At 52.8% G+C, this 25,630-nt stretch overlaps 13 protein-coding genes across 13 annotated transcripts; 5 read left to right on the forward strand and 8 right to left on the reverse strand.

Annotated features, from left to right (window-relative positions):
* Positions 1-55: 55 nt before the first annotated feature.
* On the reverse strand, positions 56-1,030 carry VEL2 (Velvet complex subunit 2; the record flags this gene model as incomplete). Its single annotated transcript, XM_049334195.1, has 1 exon — positions 56-1,030. The coding sequence occupies one exon, from the start codon at positions 1,028-1,030 to the stop codon at positions 56-58; it is 975 nt and encodes a 324-aa protein (XP_049186537.1).
* A 2,685-nt stretch (positions 1,031-3,715) lies between these two features.
* J4E83_007291 (uncharacterized protein) lies at positions 3,716-5,106 on the reverse strand (the record flags this gene model as incomplete). The annotated part of the gene is made up of 3 exons (XM_049334196.1): positions 3,716-4,611; positions 4,666-4,938; positions 4,995-5,106. The coding sequence occupies 3 exons, from the start codon at positions 5,104-5,106 to the stop codon at positions 3,716-3,718; spliced, it is 1,281 nt and encodes a 426-aa protein (XP_049186538.1).
* A 3,197-nt stretch (positions 5,107-8,303) lies between these two features.
* PUP3 (proteasome core particle subunit beta 3) lies at positions 8,304-8,927 on the reverse strand (the record flags this gene model as incomplete). Its single annotated transcript, XM_049334197.1, has 2 exons — positions 8,304-8,447; positions 8,496-8,927. 2 exons carry the CDS (start codon positions 8,925-8,927, stop codon positions 8,304-8,306), a joined length of 576 nt encoding a protein of 191 aa, XP_049186539.1.
* Positions 8,928-9,338: 411 nt separating this feature from the next.
* Positions 9,339-9,974, forward strand: J4E83_007293 (uncharacterized protein; the record flags this gene model as incomplete). The annotated part of the gene is made up of 1 exon (XM_049334198.1): positions 9,339-9,974. The coding sequence occupies one exon, from the start codon at positions 9,339-9,341 to the stop codon at positions 9,972-9,974; it is 636 nt and encodes a 211-aa protein (XP_049186540.1).
* A 273-nt stretch (positions 9,975-10,247) lies between these two features.
* On the reverse strand, positions 10,248-11,271 carry J4E83_007294 (uncharacterized protein; the record flags this gene model as incomplete). The annotated part of the gene is made up of 2 exons (XM_049334199.1): positions 10,248-11,126; positions 11,176-11,271. 2 exons carry the CDS (start codon positions 11,269-11,271, stop codon positions 10,248-10,250), a joined length of 975 nt encoding a protein of 324 aa, XP_049186541.1.
* A 932-nt stretch (positions 11,272-12,203) lies between these two features.
* On the forward strand, positions 12,204-13,180 carry J4E83_007295 (uncharacterized protein; the record flags this gene model as incomplete). Its single annotated transcript, XM_049334200.1, has 3 exons — positions 12,204-12,206; positions 12,262-12,813; positions 12,863-13,180. The coding sequence occupies 3 exons, from the start codon at positions 12,204-12,206 to the stop codon at positions 13,178-13,180; spliced, it is 873 nt and encodes a 290-aa protein (XP_049186542.1).
* Positions 13,181-13,528: 348 nt separating this feature from the next.
* On the forward strand, positions 13,529-14,358 carry J4E83_007296 (uncharacterized protein; the record flags this gene model as incomplete). Its single annotated transcript, XM_049334201.1, has 2 exons — positions 13,529-13,769; positions 13,835-14,358. 2 exons carry the CDS (start codon positions 13,529-13,531, stop codon positions 14,356-14,358), a joined length of 765 nt encoding a protein of 254 aa, XP_049186543.1.
* An 835-nt stretch (positions 14,359-15,193) lies between these two features.
* On the reverse strand, positions 15,194-16,028 carry J4E83_007297 (uncharacterized protein; the record flags this gene model as incomplete). Its single annotated transcript, XM_049334202.1, has 2 exons — positions 15,194-15,814; positions 16,023-16,028. 2 exons carry the CDS (start codon positions 16,026-16,028, stop codon positions 15,194-15,196), a joined length of 627 nt encoding a protein of 208 aa, XP_049186544.1.
* A 408-nt stretch (positions 16,029-16,436) lies between these two features.
* J4E83_007298 (uncharacterized protein) lies at positions 16,437-17,169 on the forward strand (the record flags this gene model as incomplete). The annotated part of the gene is made up of 2 exons (XM_049334203.1): positions 16,437-16,773; positions 16,823-17,169. 2 exons carry the CDS (start codon positions 16,437-16,439, stop codon positions 17,167-17,169), a joined length of 684 nt encoding a protein of 227 aa, XP_049186545.1.
* Positions 17,170-17,327: 158 nt separating this feature from the next.
* Positions 17,328-18,708, reverse strand: J4E83_007299 (uncharacterized protein; the record flags this gene model as incomplete). Its single annotated transcript, XM_049334204.1, has 2 exons — positions 17,328-18,421; positions 18,492-18,708. The coding sequence occupies 2 exons, from the start codon at positions 18,706-18,708 to the stop codon at positions 17,328-17,330; spliced, it is 1,311 nt and encodes a 436-aa protein (XP_049186546.1).
* A 1,279-nt stretch (positions 18,709-19,987) lies between these two features.
* Positions 19,988-20,670, forward strand: J4E83_007300 (uncharacterized protein; the record flags this gene model as incomplete). The annotated part of the gene is made up of 3 exons (XM_049334205.1): positions 19,988-20,141; positions 20,191-20,262; positions 20,312-20,670. The coding sequence occupies 3 exons, from the start codon at positions 19,988-19,990 to the stop codon at positions 20,668-20,670; spliced, it is 585 nt and encodes a 194-aa protein (XP_049186547.1).
* A 977-nt stretch (positions 20,671-21,647) lies between these two features.
* On the reverse strand, positions 21,648-23,410 carry J4E83_007301 (uncharacterized protein; the record flags this gene model as incomplete). The annotated part of the gene is made up of 3 exons (XM_049334206.1): positions 21,648-22,009; positions 22,086-23,162; positions 23,221-23,410. The coding sequence occupies 3 exons, from the start codon at positions 23,408-23,410 to the stop codon at positions 21,648-21,650; spliced, it is 1,629 nt and encodes a 542-aa protein (XP_049186548.1).
* A 1,118-nt stretch (positions 23,411-24,528) lies between these two features.
* On the reverse strand, positions 24,529-25,593 carry J4E83_007302 (uncharacterized protein; the record flags this gene model as incomplete). Its single annotated transcript, XM_049334207.1, has 3 exons — positions 24,529-24,859; positions 24,912-24,978; positions 25,050-25,593. 3 exons carry the CDS (start codon positions 25,591-25,593, stop codon positions 24,529-24,531), a joined length of 942 nt encoding a protein of 313 aa, XP_049186549.1.
* Positions 25,594-25,630: the final 37 nt, after the last annotated feature.

Here is a 25,630-nt window from a genome sequence, read left to right on the forward strand (position 1 = left end):
TCATCCGTAATCTGCCAACGACCATGCCGTCAACTCGTATGCCTCTGACCAATTCTCACGCATCCTCATCAAACTCAGCCTGGTTAGGCACCTTGGGGCCATCTTTGCGAATGGGAATCTTGATACCCTGCTGCGCAAAGCACTTGCTGAGCTTGGTGCTTTCAATGACACCGGGGAACTTCTTGGCGGAGTAGACGGTGAAGGGCTCGGTGAAGTTGGAAACAAGGCATGGGCCTTTACCTTTGCTGCCGTCGTTCATGTGAATGGTGCCGTTGGTGCCGTCGTTGGAGCCAATGTCGAAAAGGCTGAGCTTCAGCCGGAATGTGCCCTCGGTGCGCACGCTCAGATCCTGGAGTACGAACCAAAAGCCGGGTTTCTGGTCGAGATCTTGGAGGCGGCATGCATTGACAGCGTTCATCCCAATAAGATTGCGCGTGTGATTCGAGCCCATGGGTGTTGCGGGAATCATTGTGTTTGTCATTTGCACCGGGGGCTGCCCGTACATGTTTTGCGGCATGGGGTAGCCCGGTGGTTGGGCCTGCCAGTATCCCTGGGGCCCTGGAACGGGGTTTCCGCCGTACTGGACCATATGCTGCTGCGGCATGCCACCGCGGGAGTCGTACTGAACTTGGGCTGTGAACATGTGGTGTGTTCGCTCGGGCGGCGGAGGGTATGATGTGGTGGTGCTACTTGATATCGACACGGTCGGCGCCGCGCTACTGTGTCTCACCAGGTTGACGGCATTGACTCCCTGCGCGTCGTAGAGGTCGACCATGAGCACGAAGTACGTGCTGTCGATGTCGTTGAAGGGGACCTCTTGTCCCGTGTGGGTGTCGTAGACGACCAAGCGGACGCAGGGCGGGGGTGTGATCGGCCTTCGATCCTTGTCACCAAAGCCGCACATGCGGGCTCGGATCGGTTGTTGTTCAACAACCAAGTCGTATTTCCTGGTGGGCTTCGCCATGGTCTGCTGTTGCTGAATTGGCTCTGGGCGGCCAGTGCTAGTCCTCGTGTAGTTGTTGTAAGACATTTTGGCGTTGTGATGTTGATGTCTTGGTGTTGATTGGATGTGGGTGAGAGATGTTATGGGTAAGATTAACGGACGGGCGTGCACAAGCTATATACTCTCCCAAGATTTAGGCGATGCGGAAGTGCGCCACGGGCCAACGCTACCTACAGACTCACCACTACAACCATGGTTCAGTATGGTGACATTACCCTTGCAAACAGTCATCAAATCGCCTTCATTAATGACTACTCAATGCGAAAAAGCCTCATGTACCTAGGTAGTCATCGAGTAGGATTGGAACGGGAATATTCCTATAGGGCCACGCAGGTGAGGGGGACCACAGCTGCGGGTCTCAGCCATGATCGGCGTTAGTCTCCGGCGCTACCTCACCCATGGGACACCTCATACACGAAAACGTCTGCGGACTACATCAAGACAAAAACCTGCAAAGTGGGTGACTAACGTCAACGTAGGCTCCAGGGTGTTTAGTTTTTCTTGGGTTATGCAGACTACATCAAGACAAGAACGCGCAAAGTGGATGACTAACGTCGACGTCACCTGGGCAGGTTAACAGGGGACGCGCACTTGTATAGGTAGCGCATAATCTGTATGTTTGCAGACTACATCAAGACAGAAACCTGCAAAGTAGGTGACTAACGTTAACGTAGGCTCCAGGATATCTTTTCTTATCAGGTTGCCCAGGTGACGTGGGACGCGCACTTGCATAGGTACATAGCAACCTTGGAACACCCTATTTGTGATTCGATCATTCTCTTGTCCATTAGCAATAGTATCCATACCACGTATCTACACTCTGCCATATTCCAATCACGTGTTACTCTCAAACCCCATATGAGTCAACCAGGTGTGCGCCCCTTTCCCCTACTATTGGCTGCACTGTTCGCTCGGCTACACATTCGACCACGCTCAGCCACAGTACGAAGCAGGCTGAGCAACTTTGTGATGGACTGTTGCCTAGCCATCTTTCGCACTTGAAGCTGAAGCATCTCATTCAATGCACAAACTAGACACGTGCCCTGTAGGCTACGTGGGTGTTCAACGCACCAACTGCAAAATCTTCCCGCAATGTAGACTTCTACGTGATTTCAATTCATCATCTGCTGTAGGTGGGAATAGAAACCGCATCCTGGCGATCTGCTGGAGTTGGTGCCGCCCGGCTTTGTTTTGCATTCATGCTCATACCTGTGTACACCCGCCGTCGCGGTAGTGTGCAGCAACAAAGTGAACCAAGGCGTGAAGCTGAGGAGTACCATCTCAATGACCAGCTCGAATCAAGACTAGGGTCTGGTCCGAGTGAAAGACGCATTCTTTTGTTGTTAACAACGTTCTCTGGTGTACTGGTAATGGAATCTTGTCTTTTTTAGACCAGCTTCCAAGGTCTTCGGCTATTCGAGTGCGACATAGATATCTCGTGCTTTGGTGTTTTGCATAACGAAAGAAAACACGTGAAGTCTAAGTCTTTCGGTATCAAGTCAAACATACTAAAACCCCTGTGGCTCTTATGGTATATCTTTTGCGCAACTGAAGGTAAACACTAACTTCGTTTATAGATACATTACTGTCTAGTTGTCTCGAAGTCGGGCCGTGTCTTTCGTTATCTCAGCAGCACAATTGTCATTGTCCCGACAGCTTTCCCTAGTTCCTCTTCGGCTTATATTCCTTGGTAGCCTTTGGCACCAAATGGATGTGTCGGTGAAATGCGTGACTTTACCGCAGACAGCAGGCATTAGGTGGTATACTACACTTAGGACGTAAGGTGTAGTTTGCAGCCTGTGCATCTGAATGGTCTGAGATGCTCGGCTCTCGTTAGATTCTCTAGCAGACAAGGTCTATGGTACAAAGTGGAAGATGTAATATTTAATAAGGGAAAGCAGGTAGCATTCAGGCACGGGAGAGACGTCACTCACGCGAGACTTTCAACTTACGAGGAAGGTGCTTTGTCTTAGGTTGTTGCAATCATCTACTCTAAAAGAGAAACTGCGTAACTGCCAAGGTAATTAGAACATGCTATTCCTTGTTTGTATATACAATGGAGATTCTATCTACTAGATACTATATACTAAAGAGCACCTATGAATTACGCTAGATCTACGTAGTGTGTCTTCCAAGCACGACGCTTGAAACTCAAGCTCGGTCCTGGACCGAACGTGTACACACAGATTTTGATGATCCCACATAAGACTCCCATTCCAATTGCCATCGTCTCCAGACTCTGATAATAGGCGTCGTGGAGATCCCCTTCTCGTGCCTCGCCTTGGGTCCAGCTAGTGTATGCAGACATTTCCTTCAGAAATTCCATTATGCAGATGCCATCGAGCAGCGCTTGCAGTGATATCAGCCGCAACTATGTTGGAGGCAGGTTTTCCGACGTCCGGGAATGATACGAACAGGTTGTGATACACAGCATGAAGGTTGCTGAGTAAGACGTCGAGATGTATCGGATCTGTTGAGAGACCGTCGCACTGAGGACAGAGGATCCACAAGGATAGTCTCGTGTTGTGAACGCTGCAAGTCTTCCACTTCGATATCGATGAAATGGCGGAGATCTTGTCGTGTTGTCCTACCCATGTCTGGGCATTTGACATAACGGCGCGAAGTTCACTCGGTCCGTGATGAAACGGACAGAGTACTGTTCGTACGCAAGTCGAGATCCGCATGTTAACCCGTCAGGTATAGACTGCCACTTCACCCAATATTATGCTTGTCCATCTCTTCATCGATCCAGCTCCCCCGCTTGACTCTAACCCGCCTCCTCCACTTATCCTGATCTTCCTGCTGCCCTCGCGTCTCCCACCCAGTCTCACCATTCGCCGGTTCCGCATGCGTAACGTTCGGGCTGATGCGTCGGGGATCTACAAAGTCGGGGTATTGCGATCCGCCAAAATCGTGCGTGAGCAGGCTGCCGTTGAGTCTCGCCGATGCGCCCACACTCGCTGTACCACTTTGTGTCTTTTCCAGTGTCAGGGTATTCCGACGTTCGAAGCTGTTACCGCGTGCGTAGGCGTTGTTCATGCTCTGATCGGATTCGGCTCGGACGCGCACGAGTTGGATGAGTTTTCCCAGGACGGCGAATTCGAGTTTGAGTTTGATGGAGTACACGACGCCTTTCAGGGTGGTTTCAATGAGGTACAGGTTGGCGAATTCGACGCTGAGCAAGGCGATGTCCATGGCGATGATTAGTACGTTGATAGTGAGGAGCTGGTACATTGTCTTTCGAACGTTTGTGTTCTTGAGGTGCCCGTGGGATTGGTTTCCAGCGCTTTCGTCGAAACTGCGTACGTCGTCTTGTACCGTTTCCGAGAGTTTCAGTAGTCGTACCGTCTCCTTGATGTATACTATGGACAGGATGGTTTCTTGCACGAAGAAGCACACCATCTGCACTTTCTCCATTATCGAGTATCCGCGGACGAAGCGACGCAGCGTAGCATCGGAAAGCGAGTTCGAATTGGAACCGAAGGTCAAGACGGTCGTAACTGAGTGGAGCAGTACGCCATTGACGATAATCATGTAGAGAGTCCAGCGAAGGACTCGGCGCGAGTTTGTAACGAGATGGAGACGCGACCATAGAACGACTGATTGCCCTGGGTGTTGTTAGTAGCTACATCCTCGGGGTCTCCAGCGTTGACTGAACTCACCAGTGATCATGGGATACCAGCCAAGCGTGAGTAAGACGACGCCGACATATCCAGCATTTGCCGCAGGGTCCAACAAGCGGAAGAACTTGATGATGAAGCCCAGTGAGTATGGTATGATGCCGAATGCGCTGATGACGAGCGACCAGAAGTACAAGCCATGGTAGCGCTGGAAAGTAACGAAAGCGAGAACAATGAGTTCGATAGCGTTGTAGAGCGAAAGACCGAGCAGAAACGCGATGATGATCTTAAGGGGAAGAGAATCGCCGGTGTAGCCTACAAAGGCATCAGTACAGGACAATCGCGTTGCTCAGACACAGCTAGAAGCTTACCTCCAGTGATTCCAGCGCCGGCGGACTCGAGTGTCCCCAGCGCCGGTGTCGACTCCGCCGCGAAAACAGACGATGTGACGCTAGAAGCAAGGTTGACAGAGAGCGACGCCATTCCGAGCCTTCCGTCTCAAACTGGTCAAAACGCAGCTCCTCCGTGCAACAACGAACCAGGCACAAAGAGGCAGAATTGCGACGCCATCAGTTCGAAGAGGAGACGGGTACCGTAACGCACAGCAGGGCGACAGAAATGACAGGAGAAACGGGCCGGTAGGAAGCGACATCGAGTAAGGGCTTATTTCTATCGAGGCGGGGATTTTCCGTGTACGAGCGTCAACGGTGCGCGTGCACTAATTGACCACGCGCGGCTTGCATTGCAAACCAACAGGACGGAGCGTCCGAGTGACGCTGCCTTTCTCCACTTGCTAACGGGTTGCAGCTTAGGAGTGCAGGCAGTCCGGGGTAGATCGGCACTACCGAGTCGCGCATTAGGCCATCTGCCATGGCAGTTGGCAGTTTGCCCATGTCTCGGAAAATTATGACGACTGTGCTTTATTGCTTCCTATCGCGGCTTGCACCGTGCTTCTCTGTGGTAAGAACGGAGAGCTATGTAATCAACTACTTCCCTATCTTCATCCTCATGGATGCTGGTCCTACAATTCATTAAGTGATGTTTTTGCCCATGCTCTTCTTGCCCTTTTGCTGCGCCGACTCATGTTTCTTCAAGTCTTCAGGTACCTTACTTATCTCACTCTTCATGAGAATCTGCTTAAGATCGTATAGCACATCCGCATCTTCGTTACCCCAGAAAGTGATTGCAACACCGGGCTTGTCAGAGTCCGCTCCCAAACGACCAGTACGACCAATACGATGCGTGTATGTTTCGATGCTAGGTGGCATGTTGAAGTTGACAACCAGGGAAACATCTGGAATGTCAATACCACGACCGAGCACGTCTGTGGCGACGAGCACCTGGATCTGCCCATTCTTGAGGGATGCAAGAGCAGCCTCACGCTGATCCTGGGTCTTTCCACCGTGGATTGTAGCCGATGCGAAGCCCATATGTTTGATGTCGCGAGCGATCGCATCGCAATTCTTTTTGATGTTGACAAAGACAATGATCGGTGGGGCGAATTCGCGCGTATTCAAGATTTCTTGGAGACGCCTCTTCCGCTTCTCCTCTCCCTGGACGAACTCGACACGCTGCTCAACAGTGTCGGAAGCCTCGCCCTGGTTACCGATTGTAACGATGGCAGGACGACGTGTATACTTTTTCGCGATTCTCTCTACAGCTGGCGGCATAGTAGCTGTGTACATCATGGTTTGACGGTACATTCCTGCTTTCATGGCAGTGGGGTCTTCAGCAATTTCGCTATCAGGCTTCTCGTTGTTGACAGGTAGAGCGTCGAGAATCTTATTAACGGGCTCTTCGAAACCCATGTCAATCATCCTGTCAGCTTCGTCCATGATGACATAAGTGCATTGGCTAAGAACAAGGACTCGACGCTCAATGCAGTCAACCAGACGACCGGGCGTGGCAATGATAATCTCGGCTCCGTCACGCATCTGGAACGACTGTTCCTCGATGGAGTGACCACCGATGAGGACAGCCGTCTTGAAACCTAGTGGTAATGCGAACTTGCGAGTCTCCACTTCGATCTGCTGAGCAAGTTCGCGAGTTGGTGCGAGGACGAGGGCATACGGGCCATCGTGTCGGTTGAACGCGTCGAGAGGAGGTAGTTGTGAGATGTAGGCAAGCAGTGGCAGGACGAAGGAGGCGGTTTTACCCGAACCCGTTGCAGCGACTCCGATCAGGTCGCGACACTGCAGAGCAATAGGTATAGCCGCACGTTGAATAGGTGAGGGCTCAAAGTAGCCGACCTCGTCCACGATGCGCAAGAGCTTCTCCGGAAGCCCTGACTCACCCCAGTTGCGCATAGGGTTCGGTATTGCGCCTCCTTTGGTAGCAATGCTGAAGTCTTCCTTGAAGATGCGCCAGTCGCGCTCTCGCATGTTCTCCAGCTTCTTCTTGCTCCAGTGCATGTCCAACTGTGCGCGACCGCCCCTGTCTTTCCGCCGTCGCTCCATTTCAAGTAGCTGCTCAGCTCGTTCTCTGCCATGTTCCGGGTCTCGCTCGATAATCGCATCGATCATCTTCTTTGTTGCTGCGCTGGTGACTTCCTCAGAGAAGCCGCCTAGTCGGCCGCGCCCAAAGAAGCTTGCTTCAGCTTTCTGCTGGTAGATGGGGTTGTAATCGTGGCTCGTGTCCTCCTCCTCGTTCCACTCGAAATTGAACTTCTTTTCCGTCGTCCTCTTGCGCTTTTTCTTGGCCGAGAACGTCGACTGATTTTGTTCCGCGCCCATGTATCTTTGCCTTATCAAGGCCGCCTCGGTGTCGTCAGCAGGGCGCTTGTTGCCCTTCTTATCCGGCGGTGGAGGAGGCGCCATGTCTCCATTTCTGCGATCGTTTCGCATGGACGACGGTCCAGTCGGCGCATCGCGCATCGAGCGCGGCCCCGTGGGTACGAATGAGGACGAGCCGTTGTGGCTGTTGTGGCCATTTGTGCGGTTGTTGTCTTGCGAATGTCTCCATGCGTCGCTGTCTCCGTTCGAAGCCTCTCGCCTCTTTTGCGCCTCTTCAACTTCTTTCTGGCGCTTCTCAAGCGCGATGCGCTCTCTCTCGGCCTTCGGTATGAACTTTGGCTTTGCGGCAGCCGCTTCTTTCTCGCGCTTGGCCTTGAGGATGTCGTCGATACTCGGTGGCTGCTTGCGAGCAGCTGGGGGCGGAACGGCGGCAGTCATCTTCGTTTCGCGGGGGTCACGGTTCGTGGACTTGCGGAGGAGGATTCGCGCGAACTATAAGGTGCATGTACGCTAAGGCAACACCAGATCACGTGCGTGGCTGCTATCGATAGTACCCTGGCCCCACTGCATGATGTGGTTCCCAGGTATCATCTAGGGAACCACCTTGGAGTAGTGTCACACACAATAGGTAGACCTTGATACGCAGGGGTAGAGCCGGTCCAACCGATAGTCCGATGCTGGGTACTGTTACCTTCGGGCTTCCAAGCCCGAGGAAGGAGCTGTACCATGGATTATTATATGTGGACTTGGAGATACTTTGATTCAGAGGCCAAGTCTAGCCGTCTACTATTCAGATTGGCGTATTTGGGGTGCTTCCGCGTACGTATCATAAGATAGTTTGGTCGTTCCCATTTTCCTGTCACAGCCTCGAGGTAGACCCCCGGCGGCCTGTAGCATTCCTCATAGCTCATAAACATGATTATATGCCACCACGTGCCGTACAACACCTCAATCCTGCCTGCCCTTGAGTAACCGCTTTGTGACCTTGTCCTTCTCAATGATGTATACGTGTGCGCCCCAGCCTGAAAGTGCGTCTCGGTCGACAGCGTTGAGCAGCGCCTGTGAGATTGTCTCGAAGAGGTCCTCGGGGCCCTATCACGATGTTAGCCTAGCCCAATACCACGTACTGATATAACTCACTAGATCAGGCTCCCACAGTCCCTCACATGTACCGAACAGCTGATCGCTTGCTGTTCCGCTAACAATGAAATCCTTCGCAAAGTCGATGCACCCAATACTGTCGAATCCGCAGATGAAGGGCTTCCCGCTTGTCTGGTTGATACCGGCGATTACGGGGCTGATGAAGTAGGGTCCGAAGCGCTTCTCGTACAAACTTGAGCTGACGAGGTTCGCCATGGTCTGGGGGCTGATGTTGCGCTCTTCGCGGAGGCGGTACATGTTGACCTTGTAGCGGAACAGGTCTGATACGGTGGATACGTCGGTGGCGAGGCCGGTCAGACCTAGGAAGACGTCGCCGTACTGGAAGATCTTGGGGAAGTTGTTGGACACGGTGAGGGCTTGCATGCCGAGACGCAGGTCGCATGCGATGGCTACGCAGTCCTTGCCCACCATGGCCACGCAGGCGCCACCGTCTGTTCAAGTTATTAGAAGAGCATGCGGGGTGGTTCTTGGTGGAGGCGTACTTATTGAGAATGGTGACGACTGTTGCGATTAGCTATGGACTCCAAGTTGACTGCGGGCAGCTTACCATGGCTGTGTGTGTGATGTGGGATGCCCCTCGATTGGCAAATACAGTAGCAGACGGGGACGTAGAGCTCTGCGGAGTATGTGGGAAACGGTGGTGTTGTGGGTGCTTGTGATGTACTCAGCTGGGCAGGCAGCTCACAGTGTTACGCGGAGGCGCGAGCTCCCCGGGCCGCCCTGGACACTCGTACCTAGCTCGAAACCGCCTTCTTGGCACCGAACTTTTGAGATGCACCAACAGACACGCCCACATCGAGCGCAACCCACAAGATACCCACCATGAGCGCCCAAACGTCTGTCGAAATCGCAAAGTCGCTGCCCCCGCGGTTACTGCGCTTCTTCCAAAAGTACCCGCCACCATCGCTCTTCCCCAGTCTGTCATCTCAACTCGCATCACCGACTTCACACGCAACCCCGAGCACAATATCGACAACCCCACCAACCAACCCCAATGCCTCCGTGACCGAGACATCCGCGCCAGAGGCCATCGCAAGACCCGCAAATGCGCCCTCAAATTCGAACATACCACCAGAAGCACACGACCTGCCCTACCCAAATCCATTCCTCCCACACAAGAACTTCGCAACTGGACGGTGGCACTCCCCCGCGTATGGTCTACGGAAACAAGCCGATCTTGTTAAGCTTGCCTCGGAGCATGGTGTCGTCGACCTACTGCCATGGACTGTGAAGAAGCCTGGTGAGAAGGAAAGGCGGCGGGTAGAAAGAGGATTGCAAGTCAAGGGCACAGGCGAAGGACAGAAGGTCAAGGGAAAGCTTTGGGAGCGAACACTGAAGGGACGCTTGGAGATGAGGAGACAGGCCATGCTGAACATGCCGGCTTTGATCCAGGAATGGAAGCAGAAGGGTCACGGAAGAGGTTGGAAGAAGTGGCCCAGTGGAAAGGCGAAGAAATAGAGTATCCCGCTCAAATGTACAATATCATGGACACTGTTCTCTTCTTCCATGTAACGAGGTTTAGACATGGCTCGATTGGTTAATCACAAAGTAGTGATGTCCGGGTATCCTACTGACTGAACTATCTCATCCTTGACAGACCTCCCACGTTACTGTTCGTGTGTACAACTAGTTCTGGGTATAATATAGGAAATTCGATATGCACATATGCATGCACACGCTTAACAATCCATCCTGAGCTATCCTCGAGGCCCGGCATAACGAGAGGACGCTTCACATGACCATCTCCTCGTCGCCATAACCACCCTGCAGCCCATACTCTCGTGCATATGCGTATGCTCCGTAAGTGTTCTCCATGTCAGCTACGCTGCCCACATTCTTCTGCCAGAGGCCGTTGCTGCTGCCAGTGTTGTTGTAGACTGGATCGGTGGCCTGGTTGTACTTGGTCGACTCCTTCAACGCATTCTCGCCTCTGCATGACTCCTCGTATTCGCGTCTAGCCATCATCTCGTAGCCTGATGCCATGTATGGTTCAGCGCTTGCTGCCGCCATGCTCTGATCTAACTGCTGCTGGTGCTGCTGGATAGCCTCTTGCTGGGCGGACTCCGCCTGTTGTCTCTCATATCTCAGCTTAGCCATGGCCTCCTCCTGTGCGAGACTGGTAGGTGGCCAATCGTAGAGCTGTCGGGACATGTTGTAATCCACGCCTGCTGGATGTCCTTGACGACCTGATGGAGGAGATATACGCCAGAGCTCGAGGAGACGTAGCCGCTGATCGTCGTCTGCATTCTGGAAGAGATCGATCTGGGAAGGGAACAGAAGAGAAGGATCAATACTGTTCCTCAAAAGTACGGCAGCGAGGTCCGAAGATTCGATGTGTGTCTTCAAGGCTGGCTCGGAGGTACTGCGGGTAGGTACATGATATGAATGAGTGTAGTGTTGAGAAGCGTAGACGATCTGCTTGGGAGCCTCTTCTTGCTGTTGCTGTTGTTGCACTGGTTGTTCCTGTTGCATCTGTGGTTGCATGGGCTGTGGGTTGCCTTGGGACAAGTTCATGTTTGCTGAGAACAGCCGAGTAAGTTCATCCTGTTGCATGTTTGCGTCTTCTGCTGCTTTCCCCTGAACGTTGATGCCCGTAGATATTGTGCCGCACTATGACGTAACGTTAGTCTTTACCAGCGCCGAAGACGAACGAGCTTACATTTGCGCAAGAGATGTTCTGAGAAAAGGCGTAAGGACTGAATGAGATGGGCGTGTCGTGAGTGCAGTCGCAGTGGTGCAGGAGCATGGGCTGCATGTCCTCTAGGGTCTCAACAGCAAGCGGATGAGGGGCAAGTTCTGGAAGACGGAGGTTCAAGTATTGTATTAGGCGAGGAGTCGACAAAGGCGCATACAGTGATGGACTATATCGTTGAAAGACCTTGTAGACTCGAGCTCAGAATTCGCCGTTGGCTAGTATATGGAAACTTGGAATCGTACTTGTCCGCGCTTGCGTTGGGCGCTGACGACAATCGGCGGGGGATGACAAAGGGTGCCTTTATGAGTCAAGAACAAACGGAAAGGTATTCAAATATACTTGAACCAAGTCAGCAGTGAAGAGGGGGCAAGAAGAAAATTCGCAGCAGCGTGATGGTGGTTCTTTATGTACCGTTGAGTATAGCGTGCTGTCGGGGTCATGCGTGTAGGCGGGATGATTCTGATAATTTTGTCGCCCACATCCAATTAGTGACGAAGCTGAAACCCAACCTGTCCGGCTAGTCTGCTGGCAGCCAATGATGTGTCTTGAGAGCTTGCAAATAGTGGTCGATTTGGGACGACAACTCATCAAATGTGTATGGGCGTATGCACTTTTGGATGTGAGGTGCGGGCAATTGGAGGCCCAGACGGAAGAAGCCGGGACAGCAGGCAGCGAACACACCAGTAGCGCCAGCAACGAGGAGGCGGATCGCGCCAACAGTTCTGGACGAAGCAAGGAGGACCGAGAGTTGCAATGCTCGCGAGTTGCTGTTCACGTACGCGGGTTGATGCCTCTAGGTGTCGGCCTTGGCACGCACGCGCGCTAGTGAGCTACCTGGAGCTTGCGCAGATACACCATTGCCTAGAATCATCAACACCGAGACACACGACTGCCAACCTTTGACAATCCCGTAATTGCTTCCCTAGAATCTGCGGTCCATTTGATCGCCCGGAACACACAAAGCGCCCTTCTCAGTCTCCACACCGCCCACCATGGTAAACACCCCACCGTAACAGCTGAAGCACCCCAGTCGATCTAACCATGGCGTAGACGTCAATAGGTACAGGTTACGACCTGTCCAACTCGGTCTTCTCGCCCGACGGTCGAAACTTCCAGGTCGAATACGCGGTCAAGGCAGTAGAGAACGGTGGCACAGCGGTCGGCATCAAGTGCAAGGATGGCGTCGTACTCGCTCTGGAGAAGCTCGTCAGCAGCAAGTTGCTCAAGCCCGGCGCGAACAAGCGGATAGCAACTGTGGACCGCAACATGGGCATTGTGTCTTCCGGTCTCCTCCCCGATGGTCGCCACTTCGTCTCCCGTGCCCGCGATGAGGCAGCCCAATGGCGGCAGCTTTACAAGGCACCCATCCCCTCTTCGTCTCTCGCCGACCGCATGGGAAGCTATGCCCAAGCGTATACTCTCTACTCGAGTGTCCGTCCTTTTGGTATAACCGCCATCCTTGCAGGCTGGGACTCCGAGGCCGAGCTACCAGTAGATGGTCAAGTCGGATCAGGGCCTACTGTTGGCTCAGGAGGCAAGAAAGAAGGCGCAAAGCACGGTGGGCCATCGCTCTACATGATTGAGCCAAGCGGTCTATACTGGGTATGAAGACCCTTTTGACCTAAATATGTTCAAGAACTAACGTGTACAGGGCTACTACGGTGCCGCTACAGGCAAGGGCCGCCAGGTCGCCAAGTCAGAGCTCGAGAAACTCAATCTCTCCGAGGGAAATCTTTCACTGGAGGAGGGTGTCAAGGAGGCAGCACGCATCATCTACGTCGCACACGATGACAACAAGGACAAGGAGTTTGAGCTTGAGATGACATGGATCAGCAGTCTCGACGGTCCTACCAAGGGCAGGCACGAGGAAGTGCCCAAGGACATCCGGGAAGAAGCTGAGAAGCTGGCAAAGAAGGCGCTGGAAGGAGACGACGATGATGACGAGGAGGAGGAGAAAATGGAAGAGTAGACGACGACTGCACAACACCGCGTAGACGGTCTACATGCATAACGAGCGGCTCTCACTGCCTTTCACGATCAATGAACAACATTTACGAAAGTCAAGCACTAGCACTATCATCTTCTTGTTCGGCCCGCTTCTCAAGCTCGCTTCGTCGCTCCTGCCAATTCTGGATTGACAGTTGACTGCGTCATCGACGATTCCAGATTCGCCATGCAGGTACATCCGCCCCACTAGCGCGTCACCCTGCAATCCGATTTTGAAAACCATTCAACAATTCCATCCATAAGTATCTTACGTCACGCGTCTATCCCACCATCCAAATACACTCTTCTTATCCAATTGTAATATATCATCATGCCGCCAACTCTCATACTCATTCGCCACGCTCAGGCACAACACAATGCCACCAGCGACTGGTCTATCAGGGACCCTCCACTTACTGAGCTGGGCGAGCAGCAATGTCGCGAGCTACATGAGAGTCTGAAAGAGAGCAAGATCGGCAATGAAGTTGAACTCATCGTTGTCAGCGCTCAAAGGCGGACGCTCCAGACTGCCACTATCGGGCTGGACTGGCTTATCAAGAAAGGCACCAAGGGTAAGAGCAATGTCACCGAGCAAGACGTGTTATGTATATGCGACTAATACTGATATGCACTGCAGTAATCCCCGACGCGAACTGGCAAGAAAACGCAGACAAGCCGTGTGACACGGGAACACCCATCGATGAGATCTCCAAGGAATTCCCCCAGTACGACTTCTCCGTCGTCGACCCTTCGTTCCCAGATAAGACCACCGGTGGATCCAAGAACCCGTATGCTTTCACCGAAAAGGCCATCCTAGCACGTGGACAGAGGTGTCTCAAGGATCTCTACTCCCGCCCCGAGAAAGTCATTGCTGTTGTCTCGCATTCGGGTTTCCTGCGTACAGGTGTATGCAACCGCATGTTCTTCAATGCCGACTGGCGTGTGTTTGAGTTCGACGGCGAGGAGATGAAGAAGAACCCTGGGTTCTTCGTGTTGAAGGAGAGCGAGGAGACGGAGAAGAAGGGTGGCGGTATGGGTCGTAGTGATGTCGGTGTCTTTGGTATCGTACCTGGTGACTTCCCGCCTGAGGTTGAAGAGGAGATTGCTACGAATAAGGCGCAAGTCGATGATGAGGCTACTAAGCAGAACCCTAGCGCTTGAGCTGAGTGATTTGTAGTTAGATCTGAGAGTCGTGTTTTGCTGGACTATATGGCAGTGGAAATTTGCGATCACTTAGAGGATAGACATTGCGTAGACCATAGAATTTAGTGAATGTCAATGAAGACCATCAATCTATATCCAGTAATGAGTTGTGAGCATATTTGATGCCTTCATATGCATGAGGATGATGCTCTAATGCAATACCAAGTGGCACATAGAGTGCCCACATCAGGTCCCTCTGAATATATGTTCAACCCCCCAAACTTCTCTTTGACCGACGTTCTCAACACCCGGCACGGCCATGTTTTCGGGAACCTTACGGACCCGCCCAAGAGGATGGGAGATAGCGTTGATACCGTGCATGCCTCCCCTCATACGCTTCTCTGAACCCAGACAGGGCCGCTTCTTCCGTCGCCCCTGTGATTGCCAGACCGATAGCCTGCCCGAAGAGTATGTACAACTCCCTTTTTGCCTGATCCAATCCGCGGAGACCAGCATACGACGCATAATTGGCGTAAAGATGCTGAAACTTGACCTTGACGATCAGAAGACCTGGCTGTCGCTGATCAAGCGGTGGTGGCTTCGCGGTCCCGCGCGCGGCTTTCTTTGGAGACGCTAGCCGACGAAAATGAAGCAGAGGTGTCATCCATTTCTCTCGCAGGCTGATCTTTCGAGGGCCATGGTGAAGCTCTACACAGACCTCAAGTTCGCGTAAGCCAGTAAGCTGTTTCGAGGCGGCTTCGCAAGCTCGCTGCCTGAAAGTGAACATGGCGTTAGTTATTTCTGGGTGTAGCATACCGGACAACGTCAAAGTCCGTCACTATCGCAACCATACTTACCAACTTTGATGATGCTTCTCTTGCCAAACTACGTCCACGGTCTTGTTTGGATTTCCATAAGTACTGTAGTGGAGATGCAATTTGGTAATGCTTCCCAAGTGGATGGACGAGGCATATTTGAAGAAGTTTGTCATCCGCTTTGGCGCATCGAAGACGAAAGTCGTGTTTTGGTAGAGCAACTTCACTGTCTCTGCATAAACTTGCTTGCAAACAAGACTTAGCGCACATAGCGAGCCTGGCCAGTTCGTTCGGAGACCTTGAACAGCGTTATATTTGCCAAGAGATCTCGAGAAGCGGACCACGATAGGAAGAGTAGCTTTTATCTCAGCAGTGGGCGCAGTTGTCGTGTTCTTCGTAGCAATCAGATTTGATGATAACTTGACAGTCGGCGGCGGCTTTCGCGCCGTGAGTCGGGATCCTTTGCTGGCAATCTCACAGCGACACTCAGAGTCGAAGTAGTAGCCGTATATTTGGTTCCTGATCTCACCGGGCAAGGCGAGGAAGCCGCGCATCTTCTTGGGCGGAGACACTCTTGGCTTGTGAGCGCGGGAGAAGAGACTAGTTCCGGTCATGACCGCCGGGTTGACAAGCTTGGAAGCTTGTAAGACAATGTTTTGCTGTGCTAGTGAATTAGCCGGAAATGTTTGTTAGCAAGTATCAAGATGCCACCGAGCTGGTGAAAGTCTGTGTCTGTATTGGAACCATGGAACATTGGAGGTGGAGCCTGGGTGCTTGGGCCCTGATATCGTACGTGGACGCTAGTCGCGTTTGGGCTAGTGATCAGAGCAACTGCGGGCAGCCACGACAGTCGCCCCTGCTGCATACCGCCATGTTAACCATCATGTCTTCGCTAATCTCGCGCCAACGTATCCTCCTTCGCCAGCCTCAATTTCTTGCAGCTCGCGCCTTCTCCTCCTCCAGGATAAACGCATCTCGCCTCCGTCAACCCGGCGAACCAACCGGCCCGAACGAAGTGAGTAGAGATGATACAAAATACATGCGACGCATACACTGACCTCTTATCTCAACCTCTGCAGCCTCCGACACACATCCGAACACCTCCCTCGAAATCCCCACTCAAAGTCTGGCCCATCCTCGCGATATTGGGACTAGGCACATACCTGTTCAACGCGATAATTGATCAGCGAAAAGGCGAGGGATACCAACCCAAAGGACCTATTCAAGGCCATTCCCCCAGCGGCAAAGGACAAGTGAAGCCTTCACATCCCCACTAGAAAGATGCCTGCCATTGAAAAGACTGCCGCGGGTTCGCGCGAGTCTCCCCGCTGGTCCAGCGACGAAGTGACCGTCCTTTTCGTCCTTGGTGGCCCCGGTGCCGGAAAGGGTACGCAATGTACGAAGCTCGTCAGTGACTATGGCTTCAAGCATCTCTCTGCTGGCGATCTGCTGCGCGAAGAGCAGAACCGCGAGGGCAGCGAGTTCGGCGAGATGATCAAGACGTACATCAAGGAAGGCACTATTGTGCCCATGGAGGTTACCGTTCAGCTGTTGGAGAACTCAATGGAGGCCAGCATGGAGAGCGGAGAGAACCACGGAAAACTGTTCCTGATTGATGGTATGATGACCCATGCAGCTACTTTCCAGTCCATGGTCTAACATGATAGGCTTCCCGCGCAAACTCGACCAGGCCCACGCTTTCGAGCGCTCCGTCTGCCCTTCCAAGTTCACCATCTTCTTCGAGTGCTCCGAAGCTGTCATGGAGAAGCGACTCCTCGTCCGCGGCGAGACATCGGGACGCGCTGACGACAACCTCGAGAGTATTAAGAAGCGCTTCAGGACATTCGTGGAGACAAGCATGCCCGTGGTCAATGAATTTGAGTCGCAGGATAGGGTTGTCAAGATCAACGCAGAGCAGGAGCCTGACCAGGTCTACCGGGACGTTGTGGAGAAGCTCAAGGAGCGTGGCGTCAAGCCCATCAACATCACCTTTGTGCAGACACAGGCTTCATAGTCTATGGGGAGACGCCCAAGAATCAATATATCTGAATTGCATTGTCTATCATGCAGCTCGAGGGCTGCTGTTCATGAACCTGAAAAGCCTCATAATGCATCCGTCCCAAGCCGACCCCTTTTGAAAGAAAGAAACGCGCACCAAGACGACGTAACCACTTAGTCCATATCGTCATCAATGGCCCTCTGCTGCTTCCTCTGTCCGCCCCTTCCGCCGAACCGCGACGCCATATCGGCCTTCTGGTCGGCCTTGTTTGCTTCCTCCTCCTTCTCCTGCGCGAACCTCTGCTTCTCCTGCTGGATGACCTGCAGAACACCCTGCAGACTGTTTCGCCACAAATCTAACCTTGAGGCTACCTCTCTCCACTGGTTGTCGCCAAAGACGCGGTATGTTGAACGGTGAATCAGGAAGGTCTGGTTGAGCTGGCTGAGCTTGCCCTCGACGAGACCAGCGCGGATCACGTCAATGACCCACATCTCGACGTCCTCGGATGGTACTTGTAGTGCCTTTGCGATCCTCTCGTAAGGTAGCGACCTGGCTTGGCCCGCTGAAGCAGCCATGGACGCAAGGGTGAGGAGGCGCATCTTGCGGTTCAAGGCACCGGCGTCAAGGCCGGACTCCTCAACCCAGCCATCGTGCTCGTCCTTGAAGTCGTTGTAGTCATCCAGGAGATCGGAGTTGAAGATTTCAAGGAGCTGGAAGTATATGGGGTCGGAGTTACGGAGGGCCTGGATCGAGTCGAGATCGGTGAGATCTTGGAAATCGAAGTGGGTCGGGTGTGTGAGGGCCGACTTGAGGGCGCGAAGAGAGAGCTCGCGAGCCTCTGGGGACGAAGCCTGCTCTGAAGGGAATGTCCTGAGTGCGCGTAGCAGATATGTGTATGCCTGCTCTTCCTCGCCTGCGTCCGATGCGACGTCGCTCACAGCAAGGTAGAGCTTGCGCGAATCCTCCTCCCCAGTCTTCCATGCAGCTATCCAGCTGTCGAGCTGCTTGAGTTGTGGTCGCAGTGTCTCGAAGTTTGATGTGGCGCGAATGACACGGAGAATGGCAAGGAGCACGTGGTAGCGCGTCTCGCTGTCCGGCTGGGTGGTGTTGAAGATGGTGCTGAGGATGGAGAGCGCAAGACCACCACCGTTCAGAGGCGACGAAGAGATGGGCGTGCTCAGGTTCTGGCACATCTTGGGGATGAAGATGGAGACATTTGGCGACTGGTTTACGAGGTGGATGAGCAGGTTGTAGGCCGCGATAAATTCTGCGCACTCATTGTTAGCCCGGTGTTTTCTCCATCAGAAGGACCCCTCGAGTCATTGATGGAGCCGTACCCTTCTCGGGCGCCTGGTTCAGCGCCTGGCTGCCGACGACGAGCTTCTTGAGCACATCGTCCTTCTTGTTCTCCTTGAGCAGGTCCGCGCTCTCGCCCTGGAGGTTGGCGCTCTCATCGCCCTGGGATTTTTTGAGGCTGTCGATGTATTGTGCGAACTCGTCGGTAAGCTCCTCGAAGGTGCCCTCGATGAGCAGCGTGGTCTTGGCGCCCGGCATGGTGAGAGTAGTAGAGACTGATATCGGGGCAGTGTGTAGGCGGCGGGCGCAGGGGCGGGGCTGGTGGATTGTCGACAATGGGAGCGGCGTTGGTGGGATGCCAAGATTGGAGTTGGATTTTTGGGAAGTCGCTATCGATAGCCGCACAGACAAACAACACCAACAGCCAGAACCACTTGCTGCCTTGACGATGTCACATTACTTGAGTTTACCATGTACAATTTCAAGTCCTTGGGAGCCTCACAAAGTTCAGTTCAATACCGGTTAGCGTCCTCAAAGAAGCAGTGCCGTGTCCTGAACCGTGTCATCATCAAAGTCCGGCCGCTCGAAGGAAAGCACTTACCATCATACAACGCAATCTCATACACACCACCTTCAGCTTCCGGGTGCACAGCTACGAAAGACCTTTCCGTTAGCGCACTCCCATCTCTAACATCAAGGATGTTGTTATCCAAGATGAAGACCCCCCACTCCGCCAGCTCTCCCTCAAGCACGTCGGTCAAACCCGGACGCAGTACATCGCTCATGTATAGGAGTTCGCTAGACTGATTTCGACTATGCAACACCACCTGTCCATCCCCATCCTCGGCCGCATGAAGCTCCCACGTGTTCGTTGCATTGTACTTCACGAGATAGAAGCTGCTAGCGGCATCCCGGCTGTCGCTGAGCACGTAGGTGCGTATGTCCAAAGAACTGACTGGCAGAGACACCCATTGGCTGTCCAGGGACGGATCGTCGCTGTGTGCGATAGTCAGCGACCCAATATAGAAGATTCCAAAGGACTAGACGTACGATGAGGACCGCAGCTGATATAATTGGGTACCCGGAGCTGGGACATCAAGTTGGGCTCGTCTATCATGTGACCACGCCAAAGCCATGTCAGACAGGCCTATAGCAAGAGCGAGGTAGGGCTTCATCCTGAGATTCAACACTGGAAAATGGCTTGCGACGGCTAGAAAGACACGCAAGTCAAGTGCCGATAACACGTATGTATAGTTTGCGGGGGCGACAGGGGTCGGAATGAAGGCCCCTTCAGCCTGCAACATATCAGATTCGCTTAGATTCAAGCCTCATCTATAAACATCCTGCCTTTCTAAATTTCTCTTGGCCTGTACTCAACGTGTTGCAGAGCACCCGCATCTCGATAGCATGGCTGTAGTGGAGGCGCCAGACCACATCATGTCACAGTGGGGCCTTTATGATGTTGTTCGTCGACTGCTCTCAGAAAATCACCATCTGAGACCCTGATATCTATCACTCCTACTAAAAACGTGTCAAAATGAAGTTCACGACAATTGTATCTTCGTTGGTCCTCGCTGTGTCGGCCACCGCGCAGACCACGCCCTCGGGGTTCACTCCTGCCACCAATGCAACGTTGGATGTCTACTACGGGACCCAGTACATCAGTCCCGGTCTCATCGTTAAGAAATCAAGTATGAGCCCGATATGCGAAGAAGAATATGCCATACTTATGCAAAGCAGCCACGGCAAAGGCCCCTGTCATTGGTCTCACCAACACAACACTCAGCGGAAAGTACCTGCTTGCAATGATCGGTATTCTCCCTTCTCACCATCAAAAACGCAACACACTGACACTGCTCAGACATCGATGTCACCCAGAACGGCCGTGCATCAACCGTCCTGCATGCCCTTCTGCAGGATTACACGCCCTCCGGCACCAAGCAGAACGGCACATCAGTCCTCACTACTACAGCCACAACACCTTCGTCGTACTTTGGTCCTGCGCCACCCGCTGGCGCGCCTCCCACTCATCGTTACGTATTCTTGCTGCATGAGCAGCCGGCAAACTTCGCGGTCCCGGCTGCGCATCAACAGGCTGTTAGCAGCCGCTTCGGCATTGACTGGCCAAAGTTCATTGTGGATGCTAGGCTCAAAGCCCCGATTGCTGGAAACTACTTGCAGGTGAAGAGTGGAGATAACACGAAGAGGTGGGAGGTGTAGGAAGAAGCTTGTCCGTCTATTTCGAAGCGCAACACATCCCATCCAAAATGTACCTCCGCGTTCAATAGTCTGCAAATGTAACTCCAAGTCCCCAACCCCCTAGATTCAATGCCAAGCCCTTCTCTCCTCACTACCTAAACTCCACACCCAAATTATACCGTGCAGTTCAGGTTGTTTCCCAAAGTAGTCCGGAACACATCCAAAAGACACTGATGCGCGCGATCCCCATCTTCACTCAGTATCTCGCTGCTGTCGATAACATATGCGCCTGCCGGAACGACGATGCCGTTGTAGTACACGACGGTATCTACCGTACGAGCTTTGCATGCTATGAATGCCAACAGTCAGTAGCCGATCTCCAAACGATGGGATATGGTAGAATACACACCTTCTTTCTCGTTCGACCACATCCACCCAATGCTATACATGGTCTGATCGTAATGCAGAATGCTCTTCGTGGTATCGTATACGACTCGCCGTCTTCTCATGTTGTTTTCTGTCCAGGCCTCATCTGTGACGGCGTAGGCGATGCAGCTGGAAGATGAGCGGCCGATTTTGTCGATGGCTGTTACGCTGGTGATGGCGGTTGCGAGGATGGCGATGAGGCTTGCTTTGCGCATCTTGATGACTTTGCTTGTGCGTTTAGGCGGAGATGACTGGAGGGGTTGGAAAGAGGAGTGTTTTGCATGTGTTGTTGATATGTTGGCTTGGTAAGGGAGCCGGTTGGTAGGGGTACGGGCTGGGGGATCCGGTGTTGGAACCGTGGTACTTGGTTAGGGGACTTGATACCAACACCGAGATATTATCTCATCACTTCACCGCATGCATGCTACATGTGTGCTTAGGACCTGTGCAAGATGAAGCACATCGATGTATTCGTCGCGTCGCGCGAAGCGACATACCAAGCACAACTAAAATATCCACATGAAAAGAACCCACTCACCAGCCTCATGTCATCCATACATGAAAACTTCTGATTAGTGACCAAAGGCTTGTGAATTGCCTGCATTGATCTTGGCAAACTCCCTGTTCTCCTTCTGCCACTTCCTCGCATATCTGACGCCAAATCCGTTTTCGAACACTTCGCGGATGGCCTCGAGTGGCATTCCCTTGACTTCAGGGAAGCAGAAGATAACGAATAGCCAGCCGACGAAGCAGATGCCTGCGTAGAAGCCGAAGGCCCCTGATGGGGTGATGCCTTTCATCATGGAAAGGAAAGTCGAGGCGATGATGATGTTGGTACTCCAGCATGTGACCGTATTCAACATCGTTCCAACAGCTCTGACCTCCATAGGAATCAGCTCGGTCCCGATCCATGCCACGGTAGCCACACCACTAGCTGATTGAAGTTAGCACTGGTCTAGTGATAGCGGAAGAGAAGACAAAAACGACTTCAGCATAGTGAGGGTACTTACAGTAGAAGCCAACAAAGATGATGATCGTGGCAATGAGGACATAACCTGGCCAGCCAATCTCTTCGCTCTGAACAGCCAATGTGCGGAGATCAATCGGGATGTAAGAGAAGCTGACGGCAGCGATGACAAGGCAGACGCTCATCCCCAGGATCGTTACTAAGAGAATGCGACGGCGGCCGAACTTGTCGACAATGACAAGGTTGACGAGCGAGAAGATGAAGTTCGTAGCGGAAACGGTAATGGCGACAGCGGTCGCGTTGTTGAAGCCGACAATCTTGAAGAGCGTCGCTGAGTAATACATGAGTGTGTTGAAGCCCGACAGTTGCGAAATGGCCATGATCGTGCATGCTGTAAAAACGGCGCGGAAAGTGGACGCTGTGGTGAAGATACGGGCCAAAGTCTTGAACACCGAATCATCCACCATAGTCTGTGTGGCTTCGTTGATGCTCATCTCAATGCTCATGATCTTCGCGCGTCGCTGCTCTTCGGTCGATGTTGGGTAGATGCGCGTGAGGACAATACTGGCTTGGTCCACGTTCCCGTGTGCGACTAGTTGGCGGGGAGACTCGGGGCAGAGAGTCAGAAGACCGGCAAGGAGGATGGCGGGTGCCGCACCGATGCCAACTGTTGCTCTCCAGGCTTGCGAGTTGGCGCCTCCGACTTGTGCGAAGCCGGCACCGATGGATGACGCAAGAAACTGGCCAAAGGTGACGCTCATGTTGTTGAAGGCGATCATCCGGCCGCGATACTTGGCTGGCGCCAGTTCGGATATGTAGAGAGGAACTATCATAGCCGCCGAGCCAACACCCAGGCCTACGACGAAGCGGCCTACCGCGAACTGTGGGAGGTGATACGCAGCCGTCTGGAGTATGGTGCCGATAACGAAGACGCCGCATGCCAGAAATATTGGCAGCTTGCGACCATATTTGTCGGCAATCATACCAGCGATGACGGCTCCCACGAGGGCACCTCCAGAGGTGAGTGATGTGACGAGCTCCTGCTCGGAGGACGTGAGTTCGTGGCCGAGAGATGAGCCAATAGTCACGAGCACCGAAGAGATGTAGCCAGTATCGTAACCTCGACAAAGTCAGCAAGGTCGGATCTCAGAATCCAACTTAGGAATAGAGTTACGCACCGAAAAGGAGGCCACCGAGAGAAACAGTCATGGAAATTAGCCAAGCAGCCTTTGAAGCAGCTGTAGCTTCGATGCCAGAGAGATTTGCGATCTGATCCGCATGTTCGCGTGCAGTCGTGATATCTTCAATTTTGTCGATGCTGGACGACCGTTCGTTGAAAACATCAGCCTTCTTCAAGTCTTGAGCCATATTGACCTGTAATTGGCAGTGGTGAGGAGTTTGGACAATGTTCCAGATGTGATGATCAGAGTCAACAATGTGATGATGACAGACGAGGCTCGAGAGCTTGCGATACTTCAAGCCATACTCCAGGAGATATCGCGTGCTACTTATGCTACTCGTGTAGCCTCAAGGTCGCGCTCCGACAATGGCCGGCACGACGCGCAACCAAGCTCGATGCGAAATGCTCTCGCAGGCTGACCTGGATTGCCACGTTGGGATCCGTCGCACCATACTGGCAACACCTTCCCCAGGTTTCTACTCGCATGTCTCCGCAAACCTATCGGGTATGCGTCATTCTTCGCTTCGCAATGCTGGGGTGCATGGGGAAATGCGGGGGAGGAGCCTAGAGAACAGGGTAGACCGGCGTGTTGGAACCGCTTGACAGCTCAATCGGATGCTGCACATTGGTTGACGCGGGCATGGCGGATCGAGAACGCTGGTCGCGCGTGCGGCTGAGGATTGTCGGGGATAGGAAGTTTGCGGCATAGACTTCTACGTTGGGCGCCAAGGCTCGGAGTCAAAAGGCCGTGTCCTGCGGGCCTGCCATTTTCAACATTGCGATCGGATGGATATCGCCCGACCCGTCCTATGGGAATACCACAAAGCCGATAGAAGGTTACCGAAGTCCAGGCGACTTTTGACGAACTTGTTGGATTCGCGAATCTTGCGATGTGACGTGACGAAAAAAGTCGGGGTAGCGGAAGCAACAACTTTCTCAATTGGAGCCAAAGCTTCTCCACGTGTGTAACTATGTGTGATTTAGGGCGTTGGAGTGTCATTCGTGCTCATGCAATCGTTGATTGATAATGCTACTCAAACACCATCAGGTCGGCATAATCGTTCATCAATGACAGTGTTGGTATGAGCGAGCGCTTCTTGGTATTACATTAACATTAGATATTGCTATAAGGTTCTCGCTGTAACGAGGAGATCTATCATACCAAAATGACCCGCAGGTCCAAAAAGTGAGGGCCTGAGAAGCTAGTTGGCTGTCTTTAACCAATGATCTGCCATATCTCGTCTTGTCTCCTCAAAGAAATCTATAAAACTCATGAACTCCCCCAGGAAGTGATATCGTGACTCGTCTACTCTTTCTTGGCGTGCTTGATGAGGTTGCCCTGCTCGTCCACTAAGCCCTTCGCACGCATGACCTTGAGCGCATCGTGAATAGGGTCCAGCTCTGGCTGCGGCGCCCTGTGAGAGCCGAAGTAGGTGTCGGCCCAGGTGAAGTACTGTCCGTAGTTGACTGTGAAGTACATGTGATGCAGTGTGTGATGGGCGGGGCTGTTGAGCCACTTTTCTGTCCAATGGCCGGTAATCATATCGCCATCGTGAATGAAGATGGTCCAAATTTGGACAGCAACAAAGAGGACCATGTACAGATGCCTCTGCATTGGGCATATGAACACGAAGATGCTTTTGAGATTTAGCAATGAGGTTTTGAGGAAATGGCCTAGAAAATACTCACTGGTATGGCAAGGATTGGACGAACCCATCAAGCGGGTGGAAGGCTAGCGCAGCCCATGGTGTAGGAACTGTTGAAGTCAGCATTGCTATTGAGAGCGACAAAAATGCAAGACATCTGAAAGGGACCGGGGACACTTACCAATCCATTTGTGGTGTGGCTTGTGGATGTACTTGTATACGCTAGGGTGGTGTTCTAGGCGATGAATCCAGTAAATGGCAAAATCATTGAAAGCCATGTACAGAGCGGCCGAAGCCACCAGCCAGGGCCAGCCATATTCGCTCGTGTTGGTATAGATCAAGCTGTGGCCGCGCACTTCAGCGAGGAAAATTGGCAGGGTACAAAGGTTGATGAAGGGGATGGCGAAGAGCGATGATTTGATCTCTTGGGAGACTTGGTTCTTCAAGAAGCGTGGATGGTACTCGAGCCGGCGATCAAAGACAAGGTAGTAGGATAGCGAGCTGAAAAAGAGGTAGAGAGAAGTCGCGCCGAGCTGAGTAATGACGAGAATCGATAGAATTTGACGGTAAATGTTGTCGCGTGGCCATTGGGACGCAGGCGCTGTGCTAGCGGCCGAAAAGTCTGAAAACGAAGAGTTCCCTACACTGAAGCCGGGCGAGGGGAGAGCCCATGCGTAGGCTTTGTCCAGGACAAGAGGATCCAGGAGTTCCAGAGCGACATCCATTGTTGACTGCTATGCAAAGAGAGGTATGAAAATTTGA

Source organism: Alternaria metachromatica, assembly GCF_023757995.1.
Source record: "Alternaria metachromatica strain BMP 0045 chromosome Unknown scaffold_18, whole genome shotgun sequence".
NCBI lineage: Eukaryota > Fungi > Ascomycota > Dothideomycetes > Pleosporales > Pleosporaceae > Alternaria > Alternaria metachromatica.